Source organism: Haplochromis burtoni, unplaced genomic scaffold (assembly GCF_018398535.1).
Source record: "Haplochromis burtoni strain Fernald_Lab_line unplaced genomic scaffold, NCSU_Asbu1 Contig_196, whole genome shotgun sequence".
Taxonomy (NCBI): domain Eukaryota; kingdom Metazoa; phylum Chordata; class Actinopteri; order Cichliformes; family Cichlidae; genus Haplochromis; species Haplochromis burtoni.
Window position 1 is genome coordinate 1,046,979 of NW_024582557.1, and position 21,172 is coordinate 1,068,150.

Below are 21,172 nucleotides of genomic sequence, written 5' to 3' on the forward strand. Positions count from 1 at the left end.
TGGACAAACATGGAAGGATAGGAGAAATGTGGAATCGATCATCTGTGTGTGTGTGTGTGTGTGTGTGTGTGTGTGTGTGTGTGTGTGTGTGTGTGTGTGTGTGCACGCGTGCCCGTGTGTGTGCATGTATGCGTGTGGGCGAAATAAAACTCTTCCCTCAATCCTCGGCCTCGATTACATGTGGCTGACTTATAGTTCTTAGATACCAGGCTCTTGTACAGCGGGAAAATCGCCCCAAAATGAGCCGTTCAACCCGATTCCTCACCCCTCCGAGGCCGGATTAACTCCTCGCTGCTTTTTTTTTTTTTAAGAAGCCTTTTGTGGAGGCCAGACTCGTCCTGCAGCAGGAGGGAGAGGAGCGGCGCAGTCGGCCGAATTAGGGAGGCGAAACGGGAGAACATAATTCACCGTCCCTCTTTTAAAGAAAATCTTCCAGTCCAAGGTGAAGAGTGTGACTCTGCACTAGCCGCCTGATGCGTGTTGACCTTCTTTACTCAGCCGCCAATTTCACATTTTAATGAACTTAAGACCACAGAGAATCAAAAAATAGATTTTAATTTTCACTGTCTGGCTGATTGGTACAGATTTTGTCTGATAACAGGGATAGGTTAGAGCTCCTGCGTGTGTGTGGGAATATGTGTGTGTGTGTGGGGGGGGGTCTAAACGTGGACTACATCCCCTCAAGGAAATATCATCAGAATGCCGCAACCCTGCGCGACATCTGTGCGCAAACTGGGACATGAAGATAACATGGTAAATTCCACCAAGACCGCAGCCGCTGCCCCATCAACACCCCCCCACCCCACCCACACACACACACACACACAGTCACACTTCTCTTTGATTTAACTTGGGTCAACACAATGCCACACAAGTTACACAACAGCTCCCAGGAGGAGGAGGGAGGAAGAAGAAGAAGGGGGCATTAAATTCTCCGGATAAAACAACAATAACAACAAAATCTAATGGAAGCTGCATAAGCCCCTCACCTCTAAAGTTGAACTTGAGAGGGGATGTCTGGGGTGTTTAGCAGAGCATGAGGAGAGGGGGACGAAAGACCTTAAATAAGATTTGATTCAAAAAGCATATGAACGCTAAATTCAACAAAATGTGTTTAAATGAGAGCCGTGTGTCTATTTTTAGAGCAGTGCAGGTAGATGAAATAAACAGGCAGAGAGGAGCAGAGAGGAGGATTATGTGTCTAAATCCACATGTCGGAACATGCACAACAAAGCTATCACATTTCCTAAAGGAGGGGGTGGAATGACTGTAAAAAATAAAGTTATAAATGTTTCATCAATTAGAAAATCATTTCAGCTAAGTCCACCGTTAAAGTTCCACCTCTCTCATCGATCTGTAAAAGTAGATGTTTAAACTGCTGGCTGACTGCCTCCCAGAACAATTTTTTTTTTTTTTTTAATATCATCTTGGCAAAACATGAAAATGACTGACAATGTAGTTTATTCTAGAGGAGGAAACATCACGGAAAAAATAAACAAAACAATAAAACCCCACTGTTAACGTTTTAAATCCAGGCTGGTCTGTATGTGTAAAAGCAAGCACTGGGGCTGCGATGAAAATGATGTTCTATAAAAAACTGAAATGTAATAAAAATTAAAGAAGAAGAAGGGGAAAAAATCGATATTAAAAACACAGGTGCTAAAACTGAAAACTGACCACACGATGTTGATTGGGTTTTTTTTCTGAGGCCAAAAAATCTGAATTGCTTTAGTAACAAAATTTATGCAAAAATAAAATAAGCGTGTGTGTGTCAAGTGAGAGCTAAAGGGTAGAGGGGAGAGGGGTCAAAAGTCTGCAGAGGTGATGTATATTCTGAGTGTAAATAAATGATGCACAAGAACAATAAAAAAGAAAGTAGGTTTGAGGTGATGAAGAGGAATTCAAGATGGGGATGTATGGTGGAGGTGGTGTGTGTGTGTGTGTGTGGGGGGGGGGTCTCCCTGCTTTTCTTGTTTTCTCCCCCCCTCCCTCTTTCCTTCCCCATGTCTTGTACACTCTCCCTTTATTCTAAAGAGATCGCGAAATAGTAGCCCGTGCAGATAGGGGCGGCAGTGAAACTCATCAGGTCCAAGTCGAGAGCCGGATTTTCTGATCGCGCTCTGCCTCCTAGCGACGGCACGCGGTCATTGTGACTGTCACCCAACTGGACACACACACACAGACTCATACAGAAACACACACTCTGTCTCACTCCAACAGCCTAACACGGGCTACAGCCAGTCAACATACCGAAACACCGAAGCGTAAAGATGCCCAAATTCCCTCGTTTTCGTGTTTGCGGGCACTTTCCGTCGCTGAAAACGCTGCGAGGCGGCGCACCGTGCGGCACATGGCGCGGTGATAAACGCCACTTTGCCAATTGCCCTGCAGTTTCTCAGCACACTCATCTGCTCTCTCTCAAAATATCACGCTGAAATAACTCTGATAAAGTGAAATTAATTAAAAGATCCGGCGATAAAAGGACGCCGTGCGTAAAAGTAGATTGTGTCCACGGAGTTCAAACAATTTTGTCAGTTTTTTCCCCCTCACACACGCTGCAGCTCCAAAAACCCAACGGGCTGGCATTCATATCTTACCTTAGCTCTGTATAGCTTGGGAATCTATTTTTTTAAGTTGGTCCACATTTATCTCTGTGGAAGGAGAGAAAAAAAAGACGAACAAAAAGACCGAGCTGGCTATGCTGTCGTCCTGTTGCTGTTTCTTGTCTTTAACTCTGAACTGCAGGAGGATCTGCACTTTCAGGAAGAAAGCCTCTCATCTAAACTAAACATCAATAAACAGCTTTTACACGAGAGGCACAAGGATTTTTTTTAAGTATAAGAAAAATATCGATCTGTGTCGTCCGTGTTGCTGATACAGAGACTGTCAGACACGAGATTTTTGTCCCCCCCCCTCCACTCGATCCAAAAATCCACCTCCAAGTTTTTTTGTTTTTGTTTTGGGGGGTTTTCTGAAAATAATCCCAAAAAAGAAGAGATGTGAGAGCGAGCAGATGAACAAGCAGCATGCAGAACTAGCAGGCAGCGATATTCCGGGGTGAGTTCTCCACGAAGCTCCGCGGAGAGGACGCGCTCTGCTACCGGCAGCCCTGCGCGCTTCCACTGACCGGAGCGACCGCGGGGGCACCGGAGCCACAGCGAGTGCATTTAACAGCCCACAGAAGCGAGAAGCTGCGGCGGGTTTATACCCACACACGCAAAACTTTTTCTCTGTGACAGGCTTTGAGGAGGAGGGGGGAAGAGATCTCCGAGCAGCTTTTACGCACGGAGGTGTCGCACTTTCTCGCCACGCTGTTTAAGTCCAGATGACCGCGGGTCCGAGCGGTGCGTCCGGTGTCCAGGAGTTCCAGCTTCGCTCCCGCCCCCTCCCCCCCGAAAAATCGTAGCTGAATGAAGTGAAAAGGGACCCAGAAATGACATTTTGTTTTTCTCATCTTTTACTTACGCGAAAAATCCCGTTTGCTTAAGTGCTGGGGTTTGCCTTGCTTGCGGCGAGACATGGTGGCTGGCGGCGGCGGCGGCGTTCAGCGCGGATCACATCGGGGAGAGCCAGGGTTAGAGAGGAGACTCCGGTGGGGCAGGAAAAAAAATATCTTCATCCAACGCCTCTGACATCCACGAGAAGAGGAGGCGGAGGGGCAAGGGGAGGAAAAAAAATAAAAATAAATTAGAAATAATATAAAGATGGCGCGGAGGCGAAGATGGATCGCGGGATCGCCGTCATGGCTTTTTTGAGAAAGGAGAGCAGAGAGAAAAAAGAGAGAGAGTGAGATAGAGGTGGATGGAGAGAGAGAGAAGGGGAGAGAGATGGAAAAAATGGCAAAAGCCCCCCCCCTCCCCCCCCACACACACGCCACCCCTCCCCTCAACCCCCCCTCCACCCCCCACCCCCCTCTGAGCCGTGCAAGTTCAAGTGCACGGACGTGACGTTCCCGGCGAACTTGAACGTCAGGCGATGGACAGACACCCGACATACAAAAACATGGGCAGGGCCGAGGCACCCGAGTGGGAGTGGGAGTGGGAGGAGGGACGGACGGGACGCGCAGTAACAACACCAATGGACGGTCATTAGAGAGAGAGAGAGAGGGAGGGAGAGACAGAGAGCTCGGAGGGAGGGGGCTGGACATGAGAAATAGACCCGGTGGAAGCCAATGGACACAGAGATCAGGGGGGCCGGACAAGAGGCACTTGGAGGGAGGGAGGGAGGGAGGAGTGTGTGTGTGTGTGTGTGTGTGTGTGTGTGTGTGTGTGTGTGTGTGTGTGTGTGTGTGTGTGATAGCGAGAATGAGAAAGAGAGGCTGAGATGTCTAATGAAAGCAATATGCAGAAAGAGAGAGAGAGGTGGACGCAAAACAGGGCAAGGGAAACCGCGGACAGGAGCTCACTGGAGGGGGCGGATATGATACTGCTGCATATATACAGGAAGAGAGAGCGCGCGCGTGTGTGTGTGCAAAAGTCTGTCGCATGTAGCGGCTTCTGTTCGAGAAAAGCGCGCAAAAATAAGAAAAAGAAGAAGAACGGACACAAGCTCATCTGGACCGTGGACGGCATGCGCACGGACAAGCATGTGTCCTTAAAGTGCAGGCTCGGAAGGTTTTTTTTTTTTTTTGGGGGGGGGGGGGGTATCAGACAGAGAGATGCATGTGTTAAAATGACAGACAGCAGCTATCCGGTTGCAGTGAACAGGACAAACTGGTCGGGCAGCCAAAGAAGCACAGGCACCGTCTATAACCTGGGTGGCTTCACATGCGCAAAGTGGGCTGTATCACTGCTGACCTCCCGCAGTAATAATAATCACAATAATCATAAAACACACACTCGTGTTTTGGAACAGTGTTAAAGTGTCAGACTCCAAAAGCCTAAAAAGTTTAACAAATTATTTACACGAACGTTGTTTTATGACTGTTTAAGTGAGTGAGGCAGACTGTACAGCACACTGATGCGCGATCATTTACACCAGTCTGACTTAACAAGGTCAGAGGAAATCAAAGCCTTCACTCCAACTTACAAACAGGGTTTGATTTTTAGTACTGATTGATTTTAAGAAACTGCTTCGTGTCCTGAAGATCATGCCGGGGTTATTCACGCGAGCGTCACGCACACTGTGCAGAACTTTAACAGAGACATGAGCGTGTATTTTGAGTGGGGGTGTGGGGAGTATGTGCCCACACACGATGAGCACTACAGGGTCAACCCATTGCTTTCTTTCTCCCTATCCAAACTGAAGCCTCTCGCCACCGGCGGGACAGTTAGTGCCCGCTGTAACAACTTTGAGATGAGCCTTAGGTTCGAGCTGCTTACGGTGCGCAGGGGAGGGTGTTTTGCTGCTGCTGCTGGTGGTGGAGGGTGGAGAAGAGGAGAAGGAGGAGGAAGAGGAGGAAGAAAAAGAAGAGGAGGAGGAGGGGGGAGAGCTTGTAAATACTCTGGTAATAAAGGGGGTTTGGTGATAGAACGGCAGCAAAGACGCGACTCCGCCGGTTTGTTCGGAGGACGCACAGAGGAGAGAGTACCGGCGGGGCCGGGCGGAGGAACCGGAGAATGAGATCGCTGCGGTATACCGGGAGGGGGAGAGAGGCAGACGGAAAGGATCTCCCGGGGAAAAGAAGGTAGAAGCTCGCGAAGCACCAGCGGCTGCTGAGCGGGAGGAGAGAGGAGGATCCGGCGGCTGCTTCTGGAGACCCGGAGATACGCGCACTGACCGCAGAGGACGCGCACTTAATACCGAGGGGGTGGTGGAGGTGGAGGGAGGCAAGGCAGAAAGGAGGAGGAGGAAGAGGGGGGTGGGGGGTGGGGAGAAAAAAAAGAAGAGGAGGCGGAGGTTCAGCGTGACCAGTGAGTGAAAAATTTCTGCAGGTTGCAACTCGCTGCGTGGCTTATTAGACCGACCGGTTGCGAGGCGAGAGTGTTCACGTGTGTGTGTGTGTGTGTGTGTGTGTGTGTGTGTGTGTGTGTATGTGTGTGTGTGTGTGTGTGTGTGTGTGTGTCGGGGGCGCATGCACGACGATTATCCCACATAGGGTGATTATCCCGTTTGCGAGCGTGTGGTGAAGTTGAGGCAGATTTAAAGCTGAGCGGAGCAGACGGGTTTGATTTACTGCTCAGAGTTTGATACGAAACAGGAGAGCAGCAGTAAACGACAACATCTGCGTTATTGTTTAAAACTGCAATAATAATAATTATAAAATAATCATAATAATAATCCGTGTTACGAGCTATTCTGTGTGAGTGTAAATAAGAGATTTGTGGATTATTTAATCCAGCGTGTCAGATTTTAACTGTAACCCGTGTGTGTATGTACGTTTGCGTGGATTAAAATATCACAGTAAGTGACATTTAGTTATTTATCTATTGTAGGCAGGCAGTGAAAAGCAAAGGAATTCAGTGACGACGGAGAGAGGCATAAACCTTTCATCCTTCTGTCTTCACGGAGCGCGTTTTGTTTTGTTTTCTTAGGCGTTCATTGTGGATTCCCGGGTTTAGTTTGTGCTTTAGGGTGACGTTTGTAGCGATTTGTTGTTAGAAATTTACTCCCCCCCCCCCCCGAGGTGTGCATTGATCATTCAAAAGCTGCGTTAAAAAAAACAAACTCCGTGCTGAATGTTTCCTCTCTGAAAGCGTTAAGCACGGGTTAAAGGTGCCTCTCATTTGATAAATGACTTGGTCCGTTTCAAACTGGGATAAACCGGGCTGGGTGGAGTTGGGGTGGAGTGGGGTTGTTTCGCTCTCGGTCCGGGGCATCTGGTATCCTGGGTGGCCTGTTGCTCGTGCTGGCGACAGGCGGCCACCGCTTCCACTAAACCTGATCCTGTAACTGTAGAAGGTGACACGCGGAGGTGCACCTGAGTGAGAGAGAGGAGCTGAGAGAGAGAAAACATCCAGGAGCAAGCTGGGAATCTGTCACGTGACTGATCACTGTGGACAGGTTGTTCTAACTTCCTGATCAGCGTCTTTTTGTTTTGGGGCGGGGGGGTGAAAATTGGCTCCGTGTGATAAACTCTTGGCTTCAGGTTTGCGCGCACAGTGGGGCACGAATGTGACGTTAAACGTGGTTGTAAACAGGCCGGACCATCAGCGTCCTCTGTCACCCGCACTTATTTAAGAAGGTTTTGTTTTTGTGTTGTTCATTACCCCCGCGCGCAGATCCGAGAACGCCAACCTTGACCTCTGTCTACACCCATCTCCATCTGTCAGCAACAAAGAATGTCTCTTCCTCTTCCTCCTCCTCTGCTCCGTACATACACTCTAAGTCACGGTGGGACATTGATCAAAGCCCGCAGCGGTGCTCGGACTCGGGGAGTGAGCCGGGGGGGGGGATATGTAAATGGCCGGCGCGTCGCCTGATTCCGTCATAAATCAGTCAGGCTGCACGTTTAATGCTGCAGCAAGAGAGAGTGAGTGTGTGTGTGTGTGTGTGTAGCTCACTGAGGTCCATATTTAATCTTTTATTACATCTCTGTGTTTAAAGTAAGTGTATGTGTGTGTGTGTGAGGTGCGTGCGCGCAGATAAAGAGCAGACAGCAGGATGTTAGCTGCTCCGTATGTAGGCCACACGCCGCCTTTTTTAACTTCACAGTTTCGCGCTCAGCACTTTTATTCTCCGAGCACACCTCAGTACGCACACTCTGACACACACCGGGTGACCGGACACTGGAGCACTTTGACGGGGGGAGGGGGTACAGGGCGTCAGATCGGCGGTGGTCACATGCGCGCCTTCCTCTGCACGCACGACAGCTCCGGGGAAATTGAGGTACTGGGGGCGCATTTCAATATATGGAAATGACCGGGGGTGGGGTGGGGTGCGTTAGTGTGAATGTGGGGGGGCTCCGGAGATAAATCAGCTCCACACACACCCCCTCCGTCCTTTTCCACGCTCCTTTTTATCCGTTTCTCTCCTCCTCTCTCCCGCTTTGATGCTTTTTTTTAAAAAACAATCTTAATTATCCAGAATCCTGTGCGTAAGAACGTGCGATGTAAACCTGTTACCGGCCTCACACACACTTACAAGGTTCCACCGGACACGTTCCACACGCGGATGCGGCCTAAAACGCTCCCGCTTGTGTACATGAAAGGATCCGATCTCCATCCTGCCAGTAACACGAGCACACACACCCGAACAATTCGCGCTCGGCTGTTTCCTGAATTTACACACAAGTGCGGAATTATTTAGAGAAGTCAAACCTTTCCATTAATTTCCATTAATTGTTAACTCGGTTAGTACCTGCAAACCTGCTTCTCTTATTCGTTCTGTTCGTTCCTGAAACCACACACCAAACACAACAACAAACCATAAGAAAAAAAACACAGATAAAAAGCTCCAGATCCTGTAATTCTTTTTTTCTTCCTGTCCTTCTTTCTTTCTTTGCGGAGGAATTTCAGGCTCCAGTCCCCGCACATCCCCACGTATAGAGAGCATACACACACACACACACACCTTTTTTCACACACACACACACCTTTTTTTTTTTTTATCCCACAAAGCTTTACAATAACGCGAGCGGGTTGGATTTTTTTCTTTCCACAGCGCGCCCATTATCACATCTGGAGATGTGCGCGCACGCCGTTGCGTCGGAGCGCTGGTATTAGATGAAATCGGGCGGGATTACACGGCTATAGAGCAAATTATCACCCCCCCCCCCCCCCCTTTCGTCCTCCCAATCTCCTTTTCGTGTGTGTGATGAGACGGTGAAGGTTCTCGGTCAAATTAAGCAGAGATGAGAGATTTTAAACTTCCGGTCAATGTTTAGGAGTCTGTTATTAATGTGTGGCTCACACCGGAAGCAGACATTTAGTGTGAGTTTTGCCGACCGATAAGGTCAACTGGGAACGCCTCAAAGGACCACAAACCATCCATCCACCTCCATTCACCCATCCTTAGCATACACAGGGGCGTTGATGCTGGCTAAGCCTAGATTGTTGTTAATTTTTCCCTAAATTGGTTCCTTTGGGGATGAACGACAGGAGGGGAACTGGGCACTCGGGACAGCCGAGTATTCGTCTGTCTCCGGGCCTGCAGATGCAGGGAGGGATGTCAGTAATGTCAGACTAGCACCATTTTAAGACTCGACTGCAGAAAGCTGACAAATAATCCAAAGTCATTTGGAAAGTAATTTAGGACCAAGTATTATTGGAAACAGCTCATTGACTGACTCACACTGGAGGAAACATGCAAAACTAAACTCCAACAAACTTCAAAGCTGCTTTAAATGAAGAGCTGTATGGGTGCGTGGTGTGGATTTGGATGGTGTATGAGGACGGTGCTGATTAGGGTTCAAACAGCGACTAGCTTCGTCAGTCTCTGACACTCACCTTTTCCTGATCAGAATGAGCCCGGCAGCGCATGCGCTTGAAGTGAACGAAGCCTGGCTGATGTGTTTTATGTCGGGGTGAATAAAACCACAAACTCCATGATCGCTGTGACATAACAGCATAAAGACCGCCATTTAAATCAACAAGCTTCCAGTTGCGGTCGCTCGCCTTCTTTATTGTGTCCAAACAAGGACTCGAGCGCCCCCTTGTGTCCAATTGCGATCAGTATGAGAGCGAGTGAGAATATATAAGGGACCCCCGCTTTACAAAGCGCAGAGGGCCCGGAGACTCAGGATAGAAATATAATGGAGATTTGTTTCAAATGAAAATAAATAAATACAAATAGTATTTGCTTTATTTGTTTTTGTTTTTTATCATATTAATAGTAGGAAAATACGTTTTGGACAAATAATTAGGTGATTTTACTTTCTGATAAAAACAGTTTTATTCATGTTTTTTGGGTTGTTTTTTTTAACGTAATATAAATATAAATTCACTGATGCCTCAAATCAATGAAATCATTCAAAGATTAGAAACTTAAGAAGAGAAGCAGCAGCGTGAGAGCTGCTGTTCAAGCAAGAACAGAGAATCTTAAATGTCGTTTTTGTTTAGTTTGTTTTTCAGAAATTTTTTTAAAGAAAAAAAATTAATAACAAATAAAACCTCAGAGCTCAGAAATCTGGAAACAAAACCACAAACAAGCTCACCTTTCTGCTATCTGCTCATCTTCACTGAAAACACAGCTTAACGGTTAAATGAGCCGTTTATGATCATATTATTCTTATTAGATTTTTTAAAGCGCATAATTTTAATTGTTTTGAAGGTTTTATAAATGAATATTTCAAGTAAAGGTATCTGTGCAGTGAGCTGTCAAATTGTGCTCTGAAAAATCTGTAAAAATATTTTATTATTATAATAAAATATTTTCAAATCTTTTATATACATTTTAAGTCTTGTATATTATTATTATTATTATTATTATTATTATTATTATTATTATTATTATTATTACTAAGAAATCGTGATCAGAGGCTAAATGATAGCATACGCCATAAATCGGGCCGCTCATCGGAGAGCTTGCAATAATAAATTCTGCTTTTTTCCTCTTTATTTTTTTTTAAATGAATATCAATATTTTGCAAAAGCCGCACAGAAAGAAGGGGTGTGAGGCAGAGGAGGCCAGAGCTGTACCCACAGCGGCGGTGCGGCCCGGCTGAAGGAGCGGGGAGCAGTGCGTAAGGACTGATCTCACGACACTGACTTTCTAATGAGCTCTGAAGCGCTGACACACAGCCCTCCACGAGGGGTGGGTGGGTTTCAAACCATTACCACCGAGGGGAGCAGTGTGTGTGTGTGTGTGTGTGTGTGTGTGTGTGTGTGTGTGTGTGTGTGTGTGTGTGTGTGAGGCTGGGGCTGGTGGAGTGAGGCTGCATGACAAATCTAATGTGACATGACACCCTTCTGTTTCAGTGTGCCTGTTAACCAGCGGCCGTCACACTTCCCCAATCAGCTGACTGCGAACACACACAAAAAAGAAAATAACTTGTGTGTTCGCAGACTGCGTCTCAGAGGACGACGCGCCACGGCTGACAACATATCATTATCAAAAGTGCTCAATTATACGTTATATTGTAACATTCCACAGGCCCTCCTCCCCCCTCCTCCTCCTCACAGCGGAACTGCGTCCAGCAGAAGAGGAGGTGACCACACTCACTCAGGTTAGAGCAGCAGATGGAAGCAGCCCAGTGTCCTGGTTATTACGGCGTGTGGCTCGTGCTTATCAAGGCCGAGCACTTTCCAAAATAAAGTCACGACGTGTTCAATAAAAGCATAGAGAAACCACAATAATATTATTAATAATAAAGAAAAAACAGGGGGGGGGGCACTATTGGATCAGACCGACCAAATCTTAATATGTTAAATTTACACGTGGCTGCTGATTGGCGGCGTCATTTAAAAGATTGCCGGACAGGTGATCTGACTGGGACTTGTGATAAAGACATGAAATTTCACTCCTTATCTTTGGCTTCTTGTCTACATTGTTATTTATTTTATTACTGAGAGCCACAAACTTTTTTGTTTTTATTTGTGGAACCAGGAGCCCACCAGGAATGGAAGAATTTTAGTTTTTTTGTCTCACTGCAGTGCAAACTGTAGACTTGTGTTTTAGGAAGCTAAATGGACTTTTCTCATTTGCAATATGTATATGAGACCAGTTTGTGCCATAACACCACAGATGCAACACTCGGTCATTTTAACAGAATAAAATGTAATGAAATCCTGTTTCTCTTGCCGTTTTTATTATTGCCTCTTTTTGTTTGCTTATTGCACTGAGTTTGACACATGCTAAGCATATATGTCATATAACAGCAAAACAGGGATTGAATCTCAGTAAGTCTGTATTCCTCCGATCAAAGGCTCAGAACAGTGGCGCAAAAATAAAACTCACAAGCAAAAATGTTTTGCTTTTTAATGCTTTTTGGCTCCACCTGCCCCCCAGAGGTGAATCATGTGTACAAATTTGTTTGGAGCCATCACTTTCATCATTTCTGTCCTGATGGGAGTGCTCTCATCCAGGATGAAAATCTGTCTTCTGATGAATGGTGTTCCGTCCCTCCGGTGGACTTCCACAAACTTGGTGAGTCCGTTTTCACATTGTAGCTGTTCCACTTACACGTTTTGGTGATCAAAAAACCCAAAACAAAACAAAAAAACCTTAATGAGAGCTTGAGGCGTTTTTTCCTTTAATTTGTCACTTGTTCGTGTGAGTATGTCACTATATGAGGCATTTAGTATTTTGAATGCATTTTATGGGAGCTTTGGGATCGGGATTCACAAAGTAGCATTTTTATGTAAAAGAACAGAAAAAATACTTTGTAAAAGAAACTATCAAAATGTACAGTATATGTATACAAGCTGAACGCATACTGTGTGTACTTTACAGGCATGGCATAATTTTCAAACTGTTTTCATTTATATTCGTCTCTGAAATATTTGTCAGCACAACAGTGCATCACCTGTCTTAGTGTAAACCACGCCTTACAGAGGGAAAATGATGAGATCCAATGTTTCTGCCAGATTTGCAAATTGATTCGTTTCAAGTCACCACTAGATGGCACTAAAGAGCTACGAATGTTGCACCTAGGGCTCAAGCGCTTCTTTCACTAACGTACACCGGACTGTATGTGTGTCAAGTAGTTTAGTAACTTTATGAGTTCAATTGTGAAATAAAAAAAAAGCCAGACTATCTGTTTTGTGGCCAGTGAAAACAAAACCCATGAGAAATGAAAATGAAATCATGACACAGGCTGAGTGTAAAAACGGTATTTGCTCAGGAGGCTGGATGTATTGTTTGCTATCAATCAATCATAAATGCGTCAGAGAACTTTCCATCCTCTGTCTGCTCTCGTACATGCACCTCCTTCATATCAGCTCACAGGTTAGTGTGTAACAAGGTTTTTATACTTAACTAACACTAAACTAAAAACTAGAACTAGAAGTCAAAATACATTTTTGTTAAATAAACTAGACTTTTGGCACTGTTACTGTTCACACCGGGTTCTTTCTGTGTGGATCGTGCATGTTCTCCTTGTGTTTCCGTGGGTTCTCTCCAGGTACTCCAGCTTCCTACCACAGTCCAAAGACATGCATCTAGTGGGGTTAGGTTAACTGGTGATTCTAAATTGCGCAAAGGCGCAAAAAAAAAGTTTTTTTGTAAAATGTGACGAGCCATGAACTCTCCCATTTTTGCGCTGACACTGACCATAGCTGAGAAAAGTGAGGCCTGAAGTTCTTTGGATGTTGTTCTGGGTTCCTTTGTGACCTCCTCGGTTGGCCACTCCAGCGAAGATTCACCACTCTTCCAGGTTTTTCACATTTTTTCACTAGAGTCTCAAAACCTTAGAAATGCCTTTGAAACCCCTTCCGGACTGAGAGCTGTCAATGACTTTGTGTCCTAGCCTTTTCTTTAGATTGTGACATGGTGCATTGCTTTTGAGATCTTCTAGACGGCTTCACTTTATCAGGCAGCTTTCTTTCTGGCGTGCGGCTAGTGAAAGTGAACTCAGCTTTCAAAAAGATGTGGTAAATGACAATTAATTCATCATTTAACAATGGGGGTGGCAATTAGGGCCAGGCCGCTGTTCTTTGCATCACTTCCACTTTGTCGCACTGTCAACTTAATGCTGACATCATTGGTCAGGTCCAGCCATCTTCTTGCCTGCCTTAGATGCCAATCAACCCGCACTCTGCATACTTTCTATCTCAGTGCTCCTCTGTCATTTTGTGCAACTCACCTCCTTCTCAGTTTTCGCCTTGCCCTGGTCACTCAGAGCTCCATCCAACCCTCCATCTTCATCTTCATCACCACCAATAACTGGACTCCAGGGGGTCCTGTCCTGATTCCAGTTACCACTGGAATTGCATTCTGCAGTGATGGGTCATCAGAGACTAATCGCCCAAAAGCTTAATTCATTTCTGCAACTCGAAAAATTATGCTCAATAATTCCAAATGACCTCCTTATTGAAGCATATTTATAGCCACTTGGGGCTGGATCTAAAAGTGAGACAGTTAAGACACAAGTGTACCATCATGTTGCTCATTACCACCATTCACCAAGTTTGTGCTTCTGAAATTGTGAAGAAACCTATATAAAAAAAAAAAATCACATTCAGCATATGACATGTGCCTTTAGTCATCAGGTACACAATAACCTGGGAGCACTGGGTTCAAAAAGGCTACGCTCTTCTTCCACACAGTCTTTTATTTGTAAATAATAAAAATGAACTCTTGAATATAAAACATACACATCAGTAGAGCCACATCTGTTATACAAACAAGAACTGTTGCAGTGAATACTTCATCTTTCGTCTAGTATCGTGGTTTGGGAGTGGGGAGCCATGGGCTGTAAACAATCAGTATTCCTGGAGTAATACTGACAAAGGAAAGGGGCAGTCGGCCGTACCGCCAAGTGCTTCAACATAAAAACATCTGCAAAATATGTCTGCAAAACCAGGTTTCTTGTTGGCTTTAGAAGTCCAGTCCAAACCAATAGTAATAAACGGGGGGAAAAAACATGGTTTTCAGGAAGAGAAAGTAAACTTTGCTCGAATTGGTTCTGCTTGTTTTTCTGCAACTGGGACAAAATCAAAATAAAGGCCTATTGGCGCCCACTTGTGTCTCGTAGCCACTCAGCAGCTCAAGCACTGGGCGCGTATTCCCCTCAACAAGACCAGGAATGTTTGTGTGTCAGCGATGCGTTTGTTCGTTCATAACTTAAGTTCAAGCCTAATTTGTATGTACAAAGTGTGCATGTCTGCGTGTATTGGTGACGGGTGTACAGTCAGATACACTCTTTTTTTATATTCATATATCTATATCTTTATAATTTATATCAAACTCATAATGATACTTCATATACATTTAGCTGTTATACACACATTCTCTATCTCTGTCTCTAGCCCCGACCGTCATAAACTACAGTTTAGACACCTACATCCTCGGATACGCCAGGGGTTCGAGTATGCTCAGTACTACAGAACAGCACTGTTGTTCAAAGGGTTCAAAGAAAAAAATAATTCAGACAATTTCTTTTTTTCTTTTGGAGACTTCCTAATATGGATATTTAGACCCAGAGTGGTAGGCGAGGCCTGGGTGGGATTGTCACCCTCCCCCCCATTAGATCCGCTCTTGTTAGGGGGCGGGGATGGCTTGGCTTTTCTCGGTTTGTATTCATATTCAGTACGAGCAAACTGTACAAGAACATGCAACATACAAGCTGGCCTAAAAGTATGTGGAACTAACACACATAGTCTAGTCTTTTTTTCTGTTTTTGTTTTTTTGAGAATTGTTCCTTAATTTGTCTCGTCTTTCGATTTTACAAAAAAGTAGAGAAACGAACCGAAAAAACGAAACGGAACGAAAGAAACGTGCATGCAGCTTGGGGGCCGGGGAGGGGGCGTCCCCGAGTCATGCTGCTCCCTCCCACAGGGGGAGTTCGAGGGGTTTGGGGAGGGGAGGAGACGGGCGGTGGCGGTCGGGCGGAGGGTATTCAAAGAAATGTGGCCTGGCCTTTGTCATCGGCCTTTGGCATGCCATCGCTCAAAAACCAAACATAGACATACACAGAGGGAGTCTGCACCATGTGGCACCATTCTGGACAGTGGGCAAAAACAAAGGCAGGAAAAAACAAAAGATCCAAAATCAAAAGTGAAATTCTAATCCGCAATTTGGTCTATGTTTTCTTTCCACACGGAAAAGGTTTGGCCTCGATTCGAATGAACGAGTCCAGCTTTTCTTGTCAAGGCTAAGAATGTGCGAGTGCATGTGCAGGCTCCCTTTCCATCACGGTTAAACGGCACCAACCCTCTGTCCCCTTGAGCTCATCACTATCGCCACGGTAAAACCTGAAGAGACAACAGCCAAACCTGTGAAGCCGCAACTATTTGCTACTTCCACACTTTTCCCTGTGGCCTGGCTGTAAGCTCTACTCTGATTGGCTGGAGGGTTACTAGGCGGAGAACCCCACTTTGTTTGGGTGCTCTGATAGTGGCTGCACAAGGAAATACGGAAAAAAGAAAACAATGTTGGACAGAAGCCTCCACTGCTGCAGGTCAGAGGAGAAAACAAAGAAAGCAAAACTTTGAACACAAAAAGGTGTAAGGAGGAGGGAGAGGGAAGGTGTGAGACGTGATTGTCAGACTCCAGCTAAGCTTTGATTGGCTAGTTCTATCTCTCCCTCTCTTTCTCACTCGCATTCCCTGTCTCTCCGTCTGGCTTTTCATCATTTGAAAGAGGGCTTCTCGTCGACATCCTCGGGGCGTGTTGTCACCCCTCTGCTCAGTAGTGGTCCAGTAGCTGTGGTCCATTATTCTATTTTGTCACTTAAGGGGTGTTGAGGGGTAGGCGGTCACCGTCCGGTCACTAGGACCGAACGCCCGGCGGCGGTCCTGAGCTGTCCAGTGACGTCTGAGACGCCAGCCGTGTGAGCGGAGCTAATGTAGGGTCCACCAGGGAGGATGGTGGAAAAAGTTTGTACCAGCCGATCACCGTACTAGAGAGGTCCAGCTCCTCCAACAGTATCTGTGCTACACCCATGAAACATTTGTGGTCCAATCGTCCATAGTCACCCCACACTATCACCTGGAGGAAAGAACGGCAGATGAATTGATTTAGGATTAACTGAAAAGACAAAGGTACAATCACCACAACACATAACCTTAGAGATTTCCAGGTTCAACGCGCAAAGGAAAACAAAATGCTCATAATAAAAGATTTTAAAATGCTTTATGCATCACTTCAAATGACTTACTTACCATTTCATTTTACTTACAGTTAATTATTTCTTTGTTTCCTGTAAAAACCTGATTGCAACTAAGTATTTGTAAGCAAATCAAATCACATTCCAATTTCTAATAAAATACACTGAAATTCCTTTAATTACAGGGGACTTATACCCTTAGTTGTGGCCCGTACCATAGTGTTAACGTGTTCCGTCCTAATCCTACTAATTAAGTCAAAACAATAAAATAAACAGTAAAAACAACGCACTTTCTCAACACACTCGTTTTTGGGGTTAAACAAAAACTTGTAATTCCAGAAAAACGGTTGTCCATTGTGCTCACTGCGCCATTCAGTGATGCAAACGTTCTTCTCGTGCCTGTACCCTGATCTGTGCCTTGATACAAGCTCAGTGTCTCTGAAGCCTACAGACAATCTCTTGGACTTCATGGCTTGGTTTGTACTCACATGCTCTGTCAACTGAAGCTGAATTTACCACCACAATTTACCACATTTCCAATTTACCACATCCCAAGCCTTCCCATAGGAACGTGAATGGTAACCTTCCACGTCCCTATGATACGCACCGGATTGTGAATGGACTCCAATGGAATGACGTAATAATCGTATGAGACAGTGTTTTCCAAAGCGATTCATGACAAAATAAAATAAATGTACAAGTGTAGATTGCAAACGGTTCTCATGTTTCCGAACGCGTAACATACAGACAATTTGTCACATATCGTCGGTGTGTTACGCTTTGGGATGAGAACGTGTTGCAGATGGACTGCAATCAATCAAACTGCTGACAGGTGATCACTGGAAACAGGAAAGCGTCTCGGAAAAGCTTGTGAATGTACATGTTATATTTAGTTTTTTGTTTTCAGTAAAGCTGGAATAAACCTTATTTTACTTTGTAATTATGGGCATGAATCTGAGGTGAAAAATGAATTTAATCCATTTTAGAATAATGTTATATATGTGACGTGTACAAGAACATAAATGTGGAACACGTTAAGCACTGTGAATGCTCTCTGGATACTCTGTAAAGGCTATGGACTATTGGAAAGTACCATAAGTCTATTGTTCCAAGATATACAGTCTATGGCAGTTTCACTGTAATGTCCCCAATAACACTCTGACCTTTCACTATTAATACATTTTTAACTAGAGCTTCTTCTTTCAACGAGTTTTCCCATAAAAAAAGTGATTCATGAAAAAATGTGATCATTACCTGAAGCACCTTGCCCTGGGGACTCTCATCGAAGAGCAGGTGCTGCTGGTAGAGCGGCTCCAGGGTCTTTCGTGCAATCTTAGTTTTCTTTTTGGCTTTACATGTTCCATTATCCAGCAGGTACACTTTTACATAGGGAGCTGAGAGAGTGGTCAGGAGAGGGTAAAAATAAGTTTTATGGGAAAAAACGGGGACAGTACGGAGGTTGCTTTAGGTTGCATCCACCTTAATTTAACTGTAAGTGCTACAAGGAATTAGTTTTGTATGAACGTGTGTTACCTGGGAGGGATTTAGAGCCTGGTTTGGGGGTAAGGCCTCGTGCCCTGATCACCTCCACCTCCAGCTGGCCTTTCTTGTCCATCAAACCAATCTGAACATCACCTGTTTTTAAAAACAGACCATTTCAGAGAATAATGTGCAACACACAAAATCTCTCTTTCTCAATTGAGCAGAGCTGATGAAGCTGTGACTCACCCATAGCTGGTGTCGCCAGCGTTTGTCTGCCCACTAGCTGACCGGGGCCTAATCCATCCAAGAAGTCGCTGAACTGACTGTCAGCACCCAAACGCATCCCTGAGAAGATCAAACTGACATACACAAACACAAACGAAACCTGTCCTCAGTTTTTGACTCCATCTAGTTTTTAGAGAATCAGTAAAAACTTTTTCCAAAAATTCTTAACAGCATTTGATGTTTGTTGTTTAGAAAGATAACTTTCTGTTCCCTGCAGCCAACAAAACAAAACAAAAATGATCTATTCTGATTGCTAAGAGTGCTAAAAGTAAGTAATAGTCGCAGAGTAGTCACTTATGACAACTCAGACCTAAGAGGGTGAACAATCAATTTAATCATTATTGAGAGAGCTAGTATGTTTGTTGGAGTTGGAGTTAAAATGAAAAAAAGACCCCAAAAATTGAGCTCTTAGAGGTTTGACAGGAAACATAAATACATCAGAGGAACACTGACAGTGCCCTCTGTGTGTTGTCCTGTGTTTTGGCAATATTTTCAGCATGTACGTACTTCCCCTCAGAGCTGTAGCTGTTCATGCTGCCGTCGGTCGACTCTCTGCTCGCCTGTCGGTTCATGGCTGACCCTCCTCGTGGATACTCCACCGCCATGCCCGTCTCCACACTCCTCTGGATGCTGCTGCTGCCGGCCTTGCCCACCTTCTTACCTGCTGACGCTTCTGTTGCAAACACAGGAAAACGGGCTTTAGCCACTGGTCTTTGCATGTGTCATTCAACCCTAGGTCCTAATCAGTTATCAGGCTTCTCTGATGGATTTCTCTTTTTTTGTTGCAAAAATTCAACATGATAACTACAGCCTGAGATTTATCTCTTCAGGCCTTCCCATGCAAAATAACATCCCACGGTGACATCACCAGCATTTCAGTAATACACTATTGTATGACAGACAAATCTATGCAAATCTTTAGACGCTTTTATTTGGGAATTGTAAAAATTTTAATGGTACTTAGGTGATGAGGTCACTGCAGGAAAATCTGACTAAAAATCAAAAGTCAGTCCACTCACACCTCAAATGTTTAGCAGGGATGGAAAGGCAAAACTCAGAGGGTTGAGGAAATAACACAGTGTGTGCATCAAAAAGGAAGAGTTCAGTCATTTTCAAAAGCCTGCTGTTTGTTCATTTGTTTTTATCATAAACACAAAGTTCTTTCAGACCCACTTTAATTTTAAATGTAAAATTCAAAGACAAATATTGTATTCTCAGCTCATGAGAACACTCTGAATTCACTGAGTCAGGCTTCTTCCACGACTGAACCAGCCTTTAAGCATAATGGTTAAACAAGAGGGTGGAGTAAGGAAGCGTGCCGGAAACAGTTCAGGAACGGTGTACGGAGTGCTGGGAACATTCATCATTCCTAACTGAACCACTTCTTATGCTCTCTGTGCCTGACTTTGCCCTATTCTGCCTGCGTCTGTGAAAGTGGGACGTGAATGTGATGTTACATCGAACTGCTGCTATACAAAGTACTTAAGGACTAATGCTCCTCCTGGTGTACAATGTGGGGTCACGCTCTGTTAATGATCCTGTATTTACTATTCTGCGTGGGGCAATGACTAATCAATTACTATTATTACACAGTTAACCTTCCTCCTTGTTGTATCCTACAGTCTCTGACTTCCTGCCTTTTGCTTTACCTTTCTGTCTGTCCGCCGCCTTACCCGCCGCCTCTGAAATAACACACATAACAACAACAAAGCCAGTAAACAACAGCAACATCAGCACACTGGTTACACTGGTAAACTTGTACATTTTTTAAAACTTATTCTTCAGGATTTAGTGACCACACTGTTATTATGTATGTATGTATGTGTCCTTTATAAAAATCAAAGTACCACTTATGAAATCCAGCTTGCTTTGTGTAGATAAAGAAGCGTGGGATTAAGGAATCAAGTTCAGTTTAAAATGTTATAAATGTTATAAATGTGTCCCTAAAGTCCTTGAATTGTGTATTGAAGCGATATCAACTAAAAATTAAACTAGGGCTAAGCCATACTTTTGTGCAACATGCACCACAAGATGGTGCAGCAATTCATTGTAAGTCCATTATTAAGAGTCTGTTCTTATTTACAGTAGTGCCTGGGGAAAGGCAAAGCCTCTCGAGGAAAGCTGGGGCACGGCAAAAAATTAAGAAAACCAAAAAACCTTCCAGTACACCCACCAGTACACCAACCATTACACCCACCAGTAGACCCACCTGTACCCCGCTGTCGTCTGGGGGTGAAATATTTAGCAAAATTCTGCAAAAGGGTAGTCGTGAAAAAATCCTATTAGTAAGTTAACTTTTCTTGATGAGTTCTTGAGTAAAATTGAATTTTTATGTGAAAACTGTTATTTAACATTTTTCAGTTCATTTTTTTAATGTGGAGATGTATTTTGGTCATTTTTGAAAGTTAACAGACTCACAACACAGAAAGACAGAAAAAAACAACATTCAAAAGTTTTTCCTTCTGGACAAATCTTTGCACGTCGTTTTTCTCGGACACTTGGTCAGTCTGTTGTCTGACCTGTCTGGCTAAGCTGCGAGGTACTTCGACTCCTTCTGGACGGCAGGATGGCGACAACACGCTGGCTCAGGCTTGAGCGCCGCTTCTTGATCCCGCTACCCAGGCTCCCGAGTGCCGTGTCTGACTGGCTGCCGTCAGCGTGCTCCATGCCGTAGATCTCACCACTGATGCTGGTGCTCTTCATCATGTGGCGACCCGATGCGCGCATGGCTCGGCTGATGGTGACATTATAAATGATAAAACATGTTGTGGTACCCTATTTCAAAACGTTTAAATGACAGTGTGTGTGTGTGTGTGTGTG

The 21,172-nt window shown here is 44.8% G+C and overlaps 2 protein-coding genes across 11 annotated transcripts in view; both read right to left on the minus strand.

The window, feature by feature from the left end:
* LOC102300954 (BAF chromatin remodeling complex subunit BCL11A) overlaps positions 1–3,841 on the minus strand; it is a 53,539-nt gene extending 49,698 nt beyond the window's left edge. Inside the window, exon 1 of the mRNA XM_005935302.2 lies at positions 3,466–3,841. Within this exon, the coding sequence (XP_005935364.1) occupies positions 3,466–3,520 (55 nt within the window). The 5' untranslated portion in view covers positions 3,521–3,841. The remainder of the gene's footprint in view (positions 1–3,465) is intronic.
* A 10,230-nt stretch (positions 3,842–14,071) lies between these two features.
* The window catches only part of LOC102298248 (regulating synaptic membrane exocytosis protein 1), a 119,807-nt gene continuing 112,706 nt past the window's right edge, over positions 14,072–21,172 (minus strand). For all 10 annotated transcript variants that reach the window (XM_005935291.3, XM_005935290.3, XM_005935293.3 and 7 more), the window contains 7 exons: positions 20,872–21,086; positions 20,002–20,034; positions 18,860–19,025; positions 18,314–18,426; positions 18,119–18,220; positions 17,840–17,979; positions 14,072–16,467 (listed from right to left, as the gene is read on the minus strand). In XM_005935291.3, coding sequence (XP_005935353.3) covers positions 16,249–16,467; positions 17,840–17,979; positions 18,119–18,220; positions 18,314–18,426; positions 18,860–19,025; positions 20,002–20,034; positions 20,872–21,086 — 988 coding nt within the window. In that variant the 3' untranslated portion in view covers positions 14,072–16,248. The remainder of the gene's footprint in view (positions 16,468–17,839; positions 17,980–18,118; positions 18,221–18,313; positions 18,427–18,859; positions 19,026–20,001; positions 20,035–20,871; positions 21,087–21,172) is intronic.